We start from the raw sequence: 14,632 nt of genomic DNA on the forward strand, positions 1-14,632 counted from the left end.
ACTCAGCTAAATTCCTTATTTGTGAATGGGGAGACAAAAGTAACTTCAGCATTTGCTTTTGCAGGACACAAAGACTTGAGACTGTGGTTTAACATAAGTCTGACTGAAACCAGAGCCCTGGTTTCACATGGGCCCTTCTAGGCAGAGTTACAGTGCTGCAGCTGGCAGATGAGGTGACAGATGTTTGTTCCTTATTTGCTTCTGGTAGACCTCAGCAGCCTCATTCAGGGGCTGAGCAAAGGCAGGGCAAGAACAAAGGGAAATCTGACTTTGCATTAAACTGATGGGACCATTTGGCAGTCCAGTACCACCTCATGTCTAGTCTGGAGTCCCCTCCAGGTGAGAGCACTCCCTGGAAGCCAGGTATATTTGGCTGGAAACGTGTAGGTGATCCCTTTTCCTTGCAAAAAATCAGCAAAGAGGTCAGTTTCTTCTAGTGCTGTGGCTTAATGTGCTCCTCCTAGCAGAAAGGTCCATTGCCAGCTCTGCTGCATGTGGGGTACATGACATCTCTTTAATCTTTTCCTTGCTGAAACACAGCAAGTTGCAAAGGAATGCTGGGGGCACTGTGGATGACACCTTTGATGCTAATACACATTTGTTTACAGAGTCACCAAAAGCAGAAGAATTGCTGCTGGTTTTCAGGGACAGCCAGGGGCCTCACCCTGCCATTAAAAGCCCACTGTGATCTCCCCAGTGCACAAGCACAGGATGTGTAGGTTTTCCCTTCACTCAACCTCCCAGCTGCCTTCAAATTCCTGCCAGTGTTTTTTTTGCTGAGTTACTTATGTGTGGCCAACATTGCTCTGGTTTACTTGGCACTTATCAGCAGCCTGATCCTGCACTGCATATGGTGACATGACACCGGGATCTGGTCCATAGTCCTTCCTTAAAGATTGTGTGATGTAAATGCAGGGCTATGGTACAGACAGAAACACCAGCAAGTATCTCTACTGGATTTGGTGTCACAAGCAGGTGGGGAGGGCAAGAAGAAGCTCCACAGCTGAGCACATCTATTTTGGGATCAGAGGTGAGATTGCCCTTCAGTAGAGTGCCCAGGCTAACTTTTGGAAGGGCAGCAGTGGAGGTGGCATTCCTTGACTGGACAGTGGGACCTTGAGTGTGAACTCAGGTAGCTAGTTCATAGGGAAACCCCTGCTGCCATGTCTTTGTTGCTTTTACAACCCCTACATTTGCTAATCAGTGGAGTGTCTGCAGTTTAGTTTTTGTGTGGCCACACCTGGAGTGCGAGACCAAAGCCACAGCATTAGCCAGAAGCCTGTAATGTGAAGCTGTAAGTTCAGCGGTGTGTCCCTCCAGCACAAGGATCAGACAGCATTCTGCAACTGCTTTTACTGCTTGGAGCATTCGGTTTAGCCCTTCATTAATTTCTTCCTTCTTCCCTCTCTTCCTCCTTGGAATTTCTCCCTCAATTCCACAACATAAAATGCCAATGAACCCCCAAACCCCTGTGTGACCCTGTAGCCGTCCCTTGCCACCGAGCGCAGTGCAGGCTCCCTGGGCCTCCAGCCCCGCGCAGCTTCGAGCAGGGCCCCAGCAGCTGAAGCACGTGGCCCAGGCCTGCCCCAACAGCCCCGTGGAAGTGGAGGTGCCAGGACTCAAAGTGCTGCACGTGCAGTTCAATTCTCCCCTGCAGCTCTATTCACAGAGCAACATCATGGATTCCCTGCAGGGACAGATCTCTTCCGTTAGCCCCGATTTTCCCAGGTAACCTGCCCGCTGCCTCTATGGCTGGCTCGGCACATCTGTGCATCCACATCTTGGCGTCCACGGGTGCCTCCTCCCTGACTCTGGCTCACAGCACTGGTCACAAGGAAACAGCATTTACATTTCACCTTACCAACATTGGTGCATGACTTCACGGGAGCTTTCTCTGCACTGTGTGTGTGTCCAGTGCCACGGGAAGCACCAAAGCATCATTTCAGCCTGTTGGTGTGTCCATCACCCTGGCCCATGTGCACAGCAGAGCCTTGACAGCAGCTGGTGGTGTTCCTTGAGGAGGCATCTGCAGCAGATGGATTTTGGTGGCTGCTGTGGAGAGCTTTATCCTAAAAGCTGGTATTTCTCCTGCACTGAAACAACTGTTGTGGTTTGTGACTGGAAGGTGCTGCCATGCGTGTTCTTGTCCTTTTGTTTCACTGGCTGTGGGCTGGGCCATGGGCGTGTGCTGGGCAGGTTTCATTTCAGGCCAAAGCAGGTCCCCATGGGTTTCTGTCTTTAGCTGATAACAATCATGATTTTGGAGCATCCTGGGCAGGCACATGAAGGACCCAGTCTGTGTTTCCATCCCTACCCAGTTGTCTGCACAGGTTGCTGTTCTTGGGGCAGCATCTTTGCCTGTGGGAGTGGAGAATGCTTGACATCCTTTGAGGTCTGCAGGATCTGTGGAGAGCCTTGGCATCACAGGGCCTGGGTGCTCTTTGGAGCTTGCTTTGTGGCAGTTGGGAGCCAAGCAGTTCAGGGTTTTACAGAGAGGACTTCAGTATTGAGAAGGGTGAAGCAGAAAGCAGGAGGGTTCTAATCGAGGCTGAAGTGTTTCAGAAGATGTGAACCCTCAGTAAAGTGTGTGACCAAGCAGCTTGCATCTGTGACCTGCAGTTCAGGGAGACGGTCAGTCTCATGGCCTCCATGGGACAGAGGAGAAGAGCACAGCCAGATCTTCTAGCTTTTCCACTGCTCATAGTCTCCTCCTGGGCTGTGCGGCACATCTGTGCATCCACATCTTGGCGTCCACGGGTGCCTCCTCCCTGACTCTGGCTCACAGCACTGGTCACAAGGAAACAGCATTTACATTTCACCTTACCAACATTGGTGCATGACTTCACGGGAGCTTTCTCTGCACTGTGTGTGTGTCCAGTGCCACGGGAAGCACCAAAGCATCATTTCAGCCTGTTGGTGTGTCCATCACCCTGGCCCATGTGCACAGCAGAGCCTTGACAGCAGCTGGTGGTGTTCCTTGAGGAGGCATCTGCAGCAGATGGATTTTGGTGGCTGCTGTGGAGAGCTTTATCCTAAAAGCTGGTATTTCTCCTGCACTGAAACAACTGTTGTGGTTTGTGACTGGAAGGTGCTGCCATGCGTGTTCTTGTCCTTTTGTTTCACTGGCTGTGGGCTGGGCCATGGGCGTGTGCTGGGCAGGTTTCATTTCAGGCCAAAGCAGGTCCCCATGGGTTTCTGTCTTTAGCTGATAACAATCATGATTTTGGAGCATCCTGGGCAGGCACATGAAGGACCCAGTCTGTGTTTCCATCCCTACCCAGTTGTCTGCACAGGTTGCTGTTCTTGGGGCAGCATCTTTGCCTGTGGGAGTGGAGAATGCTTGACATCCTTTGAGGTCTGCAGGATCTGTGGAGAGCCTTGGCATCACAGGGCCTGGGTGCTCTTTGGAGCTTGCTTTGTGGCAGTTGGGAGCCAAGCAGTGCAGGGTTTTACAGAGAGGACTTCAGTATTGAGAAGGGTGAAGCAGAAAGCAGGAGGGTTCTAATCGAGGCTGAAGTGTTTCAGAAGATGTGAACCCTCAGTAAAGTGTGTGACCAAGCAGCTTGCATCTGTGACCTGCAGTTCAGGGAGACGGTCAGTCTCATGGCCTCCATGGGACAGAGGAGAAGAGCACAGCCAGATCTTCTAGCTTTTCCACTGCTCATAGTCTCCTCCTGGGCTGTGCATCATGTGCTTCAAAGCAGAAAAGTTGGCGTCTTCATTCATGGACCACACAGCCAAGCTCTGCTGTGTGCCAGCAGCTAAGAGATAATGGGAGGCTATGGGTTTACTCCTGCCTCGTTACTTAGTCCAGTTACTTGCTGTAAGTCACTGCTCTGGCTCGCAGTCGATACTGTGGGTGCCAGAAGTGGTCACACTCTACTGACAGGCTGAGCTGGTCCAGATGGCTGATAATGCTCGCAGAGAAGCCCGAGGCAACAGCAATTGTTTCATTGCAAAAGCAAGTGCCCCAAGTACGGGGTCTACTGGGTTGTAGCCCAGCCTTGAGCGCCTTGTGAACTTTACAAAACGTGCTAGCAAAAAATAGTACAATGATGTTAGTAAAGAATAAGTTGTGCTTTTCTGAAGACAGAAGAGGCTGTGCAAGGCTGTCTTTATGGTTTTTACTACCATCTTCTTGCGAATTTTCAAACCTCAATGAGCCAGTGTCATTCAGTGTTGCAAGTTGTCCATGGTAGCAGCGATGAAATCCAGAAATGGTTTTGTGAGTCTCAAATCCATTAAAGGTTGTTTGAGTTGGCCCCTACAGTTTCTGCAGTGGGGAGATCCTGTGCATGGAAAAGGACACCAGTTGCTCATGATTGCTGCAGATAAAGCATCTACTTAACAGGAGGCTGCATAAATCAGCCGCTATGCAGAGCGACTCATTTTCCTGCAGGCACAATTCCTGTGCCTGTGGCCTTGCCCATTCAATAGCTACTTGTGCTTTTTGGTGAGGGTTTTTTTTTTGGGGGGGGCTTGGGTTTTGGTATTTTCTTTAAGCAGCAGTGCCTTCTGCCCTGACAAGTTGAGGTAATTCACTTGGCTGGAAACAATTCTAGAACTTGAGGTGTTTGGTTTTTTTACAGTCTTTCAGAAGTCTTGTATATGCAAGTATATCTAGAGTGCATACCTGGGAGAGTTGATCTGAATGTTTTGCACACTGTCACAATGCATGATTGAAATGTGATGGCTTTGTTTGACTCTAGTGCTCTTTAAGATGATTTAGCCTTTGCTTTTTGACTGCATGTTAGTGAAACATCCTTAGTATGCAAGCTGCAATGACAGGCTTCTTGCCTAATGTTTTTGTGGGTGGAGAGTGATAGGAGTATATGACTGTCCATGCGATTAATATAATGTGGAACATGGATTCATTTGGGATAACCTAGGATGTTTTCTGTGCAATAAAAGGCATATCATTAATTTATTTTAGAGACTTCAGTAAATGAGATTTAGGCTTCAAGGGTTCAGCTGCTTGCAGGTCTAATGAGCTTCTTGCTCCACTGGAAAGTAATAAAGATGGAAACATCTTATGGAATTCTTTTTATGGAAGCAACATTTTATAACACGTGCTATGATTTTAACTCTTGTGCCTGAAGAGTTTATAGAGTAACTCCCAATTGCACATTGGTACAGAAAGTGGGCAGTTGTCTCCTCAAGGATTTCCTTCTGCAATTTAGCCTGAACTTCCAGATGCTTGTGTACTTTTCAGGCAATCACAGGGTGCAGGGATGGTGAAACCTAATAGACTATACACATTTATAAGGCTGCAATATGTAATTGAGCTGTCAGAGACTTGTCTCATTTTCCAGAGATGTTTTATTCCAGCCACAGGATAAAAGGCATGCAGGAACCTCCTGTGTCCTTTAGTCCATCCGCTAGCCCAGCATTTGTTCAGTTTAAACCATTGATTTAAATAATCCCCAGTGAATTTTTCCAGATTCTTTTTTGAATTACAGAATTGTAGACTCATTTAATGGTTTGGTTTGGGAGGGACCTTTAAAGGCCATATAGTCCAACCCCCCCTCAGTGAACAGGGACATCTTCAACTAGATCAGGTTGCTCATTCACAGCAATCTCCTCTGGTACTTCGATGTCTGTCCATTGGAAAACTTTTTGCAGGGAATAGTCTGAATATTCTCTTCCAGTTTTAAGCCTGTAGTTTAGCCTCTACCCACTGGATGTGGAGAACATTCTAGGTAATACCACCAGCCTTTTTTTTTTTTTTTTCCCCCTTTTTTCTCTAAAGCCCCTTCCAGTGGCACAATCACCACTTTTTCAGCCACCTTGCACTGTGAAAACTGCCCCTCAAGCACCTGGGGCTCTAGGCCCCCACCCCTCAGGGTGCAAGTCCCTTGTGATGTGAGTGGCAGCAGCAGCATCTCAGAGATGCTCCTGAAAGGAAGGCTTATTGTCAGCAGGCAGACATCCCCTCTGCTCTTGACCTGCTCATTAACCTTACTTAAAAGCTGTAAATGGGCTGTGGCTCAGAGTCACCACCTGTAAAATAGGAAAAATAACACTCACTTGAAAACCAAATTAAATTATTGACAATCAGAGGATCTTTTAGTTAGATCCTACTTTATCAAAGTTGTCTTTAGAAGCAATTCATAGTGTACTTGCAAAGATTTCTTTTTAATGGAATAAACTTTACTTAATTTGAGTTTCACAGCAGTGTAAGGCAGCAGTCAAAGGCAGTTTTATGCATGCAAGGAATATGAATAGATGGCACAGCTACCATGTGGGGTTCTCATCCCAGCACATGAGTACTTTGTTTTCCTATTAACAGAGCAGTAATTGGTCAAAAAGTTCTAGTTTCTGGAGTACGTGTTAATGTTAAAGCAGGGACAACACTGGGGAACTGGCCAGGGCAGTCAGAGAGAACCTGGTGACCGTGGTGTACGGGGATAGCCCAGCGTGCCAATCGCACCCGGGCTGTATCTGTCTTGTGCAAGCGCATCCAGCACATCTGTGTTCTACGGCATCCTCTTGTTGGTTTGTTTTGCACGTTCATTCTTCAGTTATATGATGCATTGTGAAAATTTTGCTAACAGGACGGGCTCTAGTTTTCAGCTGTCTAACAGGTGTATTCTCTGTTCCTTCCTCAGTTTAGATCAGCATAACCAGCCCCCAGGCAGCATCGCAATAGACAGAGAATCTGAGGTTTACAAGATGCTCCAGGAGAATCAAGAGTCAAATGAGCCACCCAGACAATCTGCTTCCTTCCTTGTGTTGCAAGAGATTTTGGAGTCAGAAGAGAAAGGTAAGGACTCACTGCACACCTAATCTGACTGTGCTCTTCCCTTTTGCCATTCCTTGGATGATGTGTAAGAGAAACATCTAGAACTTTGTTTCCCTTCCTTTGCTGGTGTTTTTGTGTGTAGATGGTTTCCACAGGAATAGACTATTTCACTAACTTTACTCTTAAATTTCCTCTCCTTGATTAGTTTCAGTGTCTAGAAGCCCTTATCATTGCTTACTTATGGAGTCCTAAAGAAATAACACCCTACAACATTTAGTTATCAAGAAGGAATTTTAGAAGCTGCAAAAACTTCTTTGGTTTCTAAAGTTTTGCCTTTTAAGATAATATTCACTGATTAAAGACCATCTTAGATTCAAGGCTTTGAATAGTGCCACAAAATGGGGCTCTTCAGTGAGTCCTAAAGCTTCTAATCTCCATCCCACTACACAAGAAAAAGGATCCATTTCTGCAGCTGAATGTAAAAATATAGAAGCTGGGTTACAGTGAGCAGGTCATAGCTTTTAATCTCTGAAACTTTGCTCTACTTGACGTTTTTGGTCTGACATCTGGACTTGTGCAGTTCAGGGCTATAGGCTTTAAGATAAAAAGCTGATTAACTTAGATGGGCGCCAAACCATACTCTCTTCTCCCTTTGAATAAAATAAAATAAACAAATACGTAGGAAAAGAATTTGAAGAATGACTTCTTTTTTTTCCTTAGGCCAGTTGAAATTTTGTATTATGTGTTACTAGCTTGGCAGTGGAATGTTCAGTTTCATCCAACAAACGCCTGGTGCTGAGATATTTGCCACAAAGGGAAACAGATTGGCCAAGTGCTGGTATGTCTGAGGGATTTGTAAGGAAAGAGCAAAATGAAGGAAATAAGGAAACAATAGGAAGAAAGAAAACGGGATCTTGGAATCTTTAATATGCTGTTAAAATACCAGCCTGGAAGCATCTTTTAAATATTGAGTGTTTGCAACTTGCCCTTCAGGGTTCAGCTCCTGCATGGAAGGGACTGGAGTAGCCGGGACTTCTCACGCATCCAAGGTCCTCCCCTGTGCTTAGTAGAGCTGAAGAAGATAAGAAGCAAAAGCCCATTTTATCTTTCTTTGAAGATTTGCAGCATTATGGGGATTCTCTGGCACAAGGTTTGCCTGCCTGATCACAGGCTAGAATAGGCTTTGGCATTACTCCACTGTGAGCTGATAATCACCCGTGCAGAGCAGGGCCGGGAGGTTACACACTCCCAAAGGAATGTCTGTTCCTGAGGAGACAGCGCCCCAGGCTGCTGCGGCCGGGCTCGCCGAGTCAGGGCGTTTGTTGGCTGCTTCTCCAAGCCTGACTTGAGGCGATGGCTTGTGAGTAGCAGCAGGGACCGATCTCCTCAGCTGGGACAAGTCCCTTGGGGGCATGGCTGGCTGTCTCAGCTCTGCTGATTGTCACCAGGTGAGAGCCTGGCCCTGGACATGGGGTCTGTGTGCAGGTGCTGGTGTGTGGAAGCAACGTGGTGGGTCTGGGCCCAGACCTGACCCTGTGCTCTTGGGTGCAGGGTGTTTTGCAGGGCAGAACAGGTTACGTTGGTTAAGCTGATTCCTTTAGAGAGATTTAAAAATGTGCTATGTTGTTGATGTGAGCAAAATGCTGCTTGATGCAAAGGGAATGAGCAGAGGTGATAAAGAAGAGCCTGAAAAATGTGATTGCTGCAGCTTCCTTCCCAGCAAGGGTCACTTGCAATAGCTGTTGGGAGGCCAGGTACTTCCTGTTGTCTTCGGAGGGTGCATGGGCTGTAGACTTAATTAGGGACTTTGCATTTCTGGACCCACATCTCTACACAGAGCTGGATGCAAACCTCTAAGCTTAAGGATGCCCTGGAGGCAAAGCAGTGCATCATCTGCCCCCACAGATGACCAGTGGCACTTGGGCTGCTCTTTGTGCTCAGCTGGGTGACGGAGACATGCAGTGGGCAGTTCCCTAGCTTTTCCCCTCATCTTTTCTGTCAGTGGTGTTGCCCTGGACTGCAATGTGTGTTGACCTTGCAGCTCACCAGTTTGTCTTTGCCTTACAACAGAAAAACTAGTGCAGTGTGGTTTTGGCTTGACAGTAGTCAGAAGGGTTTTATCAGCATCCCTCCCAGATCGAGGTGGCCCATCAGCCCCTTCTGTTTCTGGTGAAACATGGTGGGAGGCTGCAGCTCTCCCTTGTTGCCTGGTGTTGAGCCTCTTGCAAAAGTCCTATAGATAAGACTAGTCATAGCAATGGTGTAATTTTGCAAGAGGCTTCTTTTTCACTGCAGATATTAAGAGGCTTGCCTTGTATCCTGTATCAGCATCTGCTGCCATTGTAGGCCTCCAGGTCAGCAGATATCTCCTGTGAAGGACCTGCAAGACACCCCTGTCCGAAAAAAAGGTTGCAGTAGGGAAATACCATCCCTGAAGCATGCTACACAGCAGGAGAGTACAAAGGCATCCCCAGTGTCCTGGGGCCTTGCTATACAAGAAGTTTGTTAACCAACTTTTCCAGGAGTCTTGGGGCAGCCTGCCTCAATTTACACCAGCCAGTAGACTGGAAGAGGCCTTTGATGGTCTTTCCTAGTCTACCAGGACACTCACCTCCTCAATCTGGTCTGGCCATTGGCTTCACCCTGACTGTGTGATTAGGACATAGCAGGTAGACCAGTGCTGCCAAGGCTGGGACCAGGACTGAGGCTTTGCTTTGCTTACCTGTGCATGTGACACATCAGCTGAAGTGTGATGGGCTTTTAAGGTGAGAAGGGACAGTAGCTCATCTGACTGCCCGGTCTCAGGCACTCAGATTTCCAGCCTAGGGCCAGGTTCAGCTGTGTCCCTTCTCTCCCTCCTTCACATACCCCAAAATCCCTCCCCTCGCTTCCCCCCACCCCTCCCATGCATGAATCTCTGCCTCATGAGCTGGGATTAAAGAACATCATCCCTCCCTAGCAGAGCATCTGCTTGGGAGGAAGAGCCTAGAGTCACGCATCTCACATGCTCTGAAGCACTCTCCTTCTGCTCCCAGGAGACTCTACCAAACCATCTGGATTTAGGAGTGTCAAAGCCCCTACAACAAAGGTGGCCTCATCGATTGGGAATGCCCAGAAGCTGCCCATGTGCGAGAAGTGTGGATCTGGCATTGTGTAAGTAAGGCTGTCCCTGGGGTTGCACATCATGGGCCAAGCAGCCCATGCCTGTGTGGGGCTGAGGCACTGCACCCAGAACACTTCACCTATCCACATGCAGGGCATCCACGAGATGGCTCAAGGCACATTTATTCTCACCAGTTTTGACAGCACTAACCTTGCAGTTCCCCACAGTGAAGCAGGCGTTGGGTTTCTCTCTAGAGCTGTATCAATGGAGATGAAGTCCTTATGAGACACAAGCCTTAACAGTTGTTGCAGGTTGTGGGTTGTTTTTTTTTGCTTCCTACCTGAGATCTGTTTACAGCACCCAGAAACAAAATAACCTTTCCACTCAGGGTCTGTATTTTGAATGCTTTTCCTATCTTCACATTTCCATATGAAGGGTGGGGACTTGCCTTGGTGGTAACAGGCAATGTGGAGCAGGAGAGCTGCTTTCTGATCCCAGCTTTGCTGTAGGCCCACACATCTCTGCTCTGTCTATGCAGACAAATTTTTGTTGTCTTGCTGCGGGTATGTCTGACTTGTGGCACAGAAGGGGTGTGAGTTCAATGCATAGCTGCTGTACCATAAATGTGGCACCATGAGAGACCCAACTCTGTTCAGTTTCTTAGTCACAAATTCTTCTCTACAACCACCTTAGCTTACCAGTTTATTTCAGCACTCAAGTGCTGGTAGTCCACCTACATCAGCATGCAAGAATTCCAATTGGTCCCATGCTGCCCACCATAAGCTATCAGGTAACTGCATGGTCCTGGCATCTTGGAGCACCAAGGAGCAGCAGTCATTGAGGCAAACCCTACCCTGTAAAATATGACTCAGAGACAAACCCTGCAAGTATTCTACCAGCTGAGTAGATCTGCAGAGAAAGCACAAAGCTATAAATAAAACTGAAAACTAAGAAAATTATGGAAAGTATAGGTGGCTGCTGGAACAAAATGCTACTCCTGGCAAAGCACTGTGTTGCTGCTGGTGGTAGTTAAGAAGTTGCTATGTAGCTTTCCTCATCATCTACTGGGTTAAGCTGTAAAGTTTTCCAGTAAGAGCTGGCCCACGTTTGGTTGGATCCCTTTAGTGCAGCAGTGTTCTGTAGTCTCTGTGCTTCTCCCACACATACGTGTTTTGTCAGTTGGTAGAAAAAGGGTAGTGGATGGTTGTGCAGCCTTCATCCCCCCTTTGGTGGTGGGCAGTCATTTCTGGATTTGTTCTGCAATTTGGATAGTCTGGACCTGGAATTTGCTCCCCTCCCCAAAGATGGTCAAGTCGATGACCACCATTTGATCTTGGGCATTTGAAAGCTGTTGCACTGTCGCTGGCCATCAGCTGCAGATGCCATTACAGCAGTCTTGTCACCACTGGTAAAAGGACTGTCCCTGTGAAACTCAGGCAGGTCAGTACTGTTCATATCTGTCTGACCAGAGTTAGAGTCTATACTTTCACTTGCAGAAGCAGGATGAAAATCATCCACCTTCAGCGCTGGTGAGGGGTTGGGTGGGAGGTGGCTGGGGAGGAGGGAGGCAGTAGCAGGTGCCTGGCACTGAGGAGTGGTGGTTCCTTCCCCAGAGGGGTGTTTGTGAAGATCCGGGACAAGCAGCGTCACCCCGAGTGCTACGTGTGCAGCGACTGTGGCACCAACCTCAAGCAGAAAGGACACTTCTTCGTGGAAGACCAAATCTACTGCGAGAAGCACGCACGGGAGCGGGTGATTCCTCCAGAGGGTTACGAGGTGGTCACTGTCTTCCCAAAGTAAGCCAGGCTGCTCACAAACCCAGTATGGATGGTTCCTTCTCTGCTGCTTTTCCTTGGAAAGCATCACCCCTGTCTACCCCCTGCCAAATCTTGTTTGCAATAAGGACTGCTAGGCATGGCTTTGAATTTCCCAGCCATTATTAGTCCTCCATCTGTTCACATGTCACTAATTGTTCAACATTTTTCCTGTCTCCTTTTTCACTGTTTGGGTGGGTTTTTTAAATATACAGATTTTTCTTCATTTTTCCCCCTCCTTTGTGCTGTCAATCACGCAGGAAAATTAGCAGCCAAATCAGATTATAACTCATCTGTATCACAGGTATTTGCCTTCTGTTTGCATTCAATAAATGGGGTGAATTCACAAGGCAGCTGTCTGCTTTCTCCTGGTATCCCTTTGCCCTGGACAGCAATGTGAGAGAATTACAAATTTCAGCCTCACTTACCTCTCATGCTGCCCAGCTGCTGTTAGCAGCTGCCTGCTGGCACCCAGTAAGGGCCAGGTGGCCACAGCCAGGCCACTGATCACAGCTGGCAATGGCTGCCTGTCCCTAGTGCAAGGTGGCTGAGAGCTGCCTCCAGCATTGCTTGATGATGCATGGCTGTCTTTGGGGTTGGTGTGGGGAGTGGGCACATGCCCCATGTGCCCTGGGTGAGGGCCTGATGGGATCATCTGCAATGACATTATTTCTCCACTCACACCTCTGAATGAGCTACTGGCTGTTCTTTTGCTGTAAAAATAAACAGTTTCTAAGAAATAGTGTCATCTTTGCTTTAAAAGACATTGCCAGAAGTTGAAAACAGGAGGGTTTGTAAACACATACAGGCCCTCTCTGGTAGGCACAGGGCTGCCCCCACCCCTGGGGTTAGCAAGTGCCTCTGCATCAGCTATGGACAAGGTCCTGCGGTCCTGGCAAGCCCTCCCATCTCCAGCAATGCTTTAACTGCTGCGCCCTCTTTCCTCACCTTCACAACAAATCACACCACAGCACAGCTGCCTTCCAAAAAAAAAAATAAATAAAAATCAACAAACCACAAAACCAAACTGAAAGCACAATCCAAAACACAGTCCTCATCTGAGGTAAAGCTGACCTGTCACCAACATTATAAGCCTCCCACTATCCAGACCAATTTTACAGTTTTTTGGCAGGCTGGGAAGGGAACTAATGGACAAGTCCAGCTAAATTTAACTAATGCCCAGACTCCTTCTATGGGCAGTGGGAAATAAGCACTGCTTAACCAGGAAACTCCTTGTCCAGCTAATCTCTGGGAAAATCCTGACTGCTCGCAAGTGCCTCTGCATCAGCTATGGACAAGGTCCTGCGGTCCTGGCAAGCCCTCCCATCTCCAGCAATGCTTTAACTGCTGCGCCCTCTTTCCTCACCTTCACAACAAATCACACCACAGCACAGCTGCCTTCCAAAAAAAAAAAAAAAAAAAAATCAACAAACCACAAAACCAAACTGAAAGCACAATCCAAAACACAGTCCTCATCTGAGGTAAAGCTGACCTGTCACCAACATTATAAGCCTCCCACTATCCAGACCAATTTTACAGTTTTTTGGCAGGCTGGGAAGGGAACTAATGGACAAGTCCAGCTAAATTTAACTAATGCCCAGACTCCTTCTATGGGCAGTGGGAAATAAGCACTGCTTAACCAGGAAACTCCTTGTCCAGCTAATCTCTGGGAAAATCCTGACTGCTCATGTCAATGCTCAGGCCCTGCCACACCACAGTGGCTGCTCCCAACAATGCACTCTCCTAGCACTTTCTGGGCAGTCTGGCTGCATGCTTGCCTTGCAGCAGGAAAATGTTGGCCACCAGGGCCATCTGATGTCCTGCACCCCAATGCCAGCAGGCAGGCCGAGCCCTCCAGAGCATGCAGTCACTAAATGCTTTCATATTGTACAAGCATCCATCAGCAAAACAGTGTTCATCCCAGATAACCTCACACTCTTGCGTCAGGGGGTCAGGACAAGTGCCTGAGCCTTGCTTGGTATTTCTCCACTGCCCTCCCCAGCCCAGCACTGCACAGAGGACAAGCCCCACTTTGTCCAGGGCCACATGCTCTATTGCCCCAGCCCTGCTCCTGCAGCAAAGTCTGGCAGCACTGCTGGGAAAACACTGATTGTGCAGGGCTTGATGCACCAGTCGGGAACTACAAAAGGTTTGTGGAGTAACTCTGGAGCTACAGGTTTCTAATGCAGATAAAATTGATGATCACATTTATTGCTATGGGAACAGGGTAGCCAAGGCAATTCACATTTATGACTCAGGAGGACTCTAATCACTGTAGCTCAGTGAAAAAAGGGCTTCTGTTTTTTATGATGCAGGACAAAATATTTGGCAACTACAGTGTTCACTGTAGTCAAACTTTCCAAACTCCTCTCCAATTTAACAGTTGGCACCTGGAGTTTGCCAACAATAGCAGAATAGGTAAAGTGGTCATGCTTGCAACCACACTGAGTCACCTGCTCCAGAAGTTAACAATAATTTAAGAAATATGTACAAGATTCCTACCTTAAGAGTGTCAGGCAGTTTGTGAGCTAGCATCCTGCCCAAGGTGACTGTGTCACCTAGGTGTGCAGTGCAGCACAAAGCAGGCTGTCATTTTTAACAGACATTACCTGGGTTTCTGGTTGTGGCCTCTCCCTGCCACAGCTCCCATTTCTCCTTGTACAGCAGATGGGGACTTGTGTGCTCTTGCTGCCTCTTGGCTTGCAGGACTCTCCTTCACACAGCCCAGGACGCTAAGTTCAGCCATGGTGAGGAAAGCAGTAAGCATAGCATGAGCCATGGGACACATCAGCCTGGACAAGAGGGCTTAGCATGGAAAAGAGCAGCACATCTCCCTTCCAAGCTCAGGACATGAATCACTGTTTTTAAAAACTGTTCACACAGTTAAAAAGATTCTTCTCCTGGCAGTGACCCAACAGAGCTGGCCTCTGGGAGATTAAAAGTAGACAGAAAAATTGTTTAAAAAAATAAACC

General features: G+C 47.8%; 1 protein-coding gene across 1 annotated transcript in view; it reads left to right on the forward strand.

The window, feature by feature from the left end:
* PDLIM1 (PDZ and LIM domain 1) overlaps window positions 1–12,008 on the forward strand; it is a 32,969-nt gene extending 20,961 nt beyond the window's left edge. The window contains exons 4-6 of the mRNA XM_010000785.1: window positions 6,609–6,763; window positions 9,778–9,895; window positions 11,459–12,008. Of these exons, the coding sequence (XP_009999087.1) occupies window positions 6,609–6,763; window positions 9,778–9,895; window positions 11,459–11,645 (460 nt within the window). The 3' untranslated portion in view covers window positions 11,646–12,008. The remainder of the gene's footprint in view (window positions 1–6,608; window positions 6,764–9,777; window positions 9,896–11,458) is intronic.
* Window positions 12,009–14,632: the final 2,624 nt, after the last annotated feature.

This window comes from Chaetura pelagica, unplaced genomic scaffold (assembly GCF_000747805.2).
Source record: "Chaetura pelagica isolate M959 unplaced genomic scaffold, ChaPel_1.0 scaffold166, whole genome shotgun sequence".
In the NCBI taxonomy this organism is placed as follows: Eukaryota; Metazoa; Chordata; class Aves; order Apodiformes; family Apodidae; genus Chaetura; species Chaetura pelagica.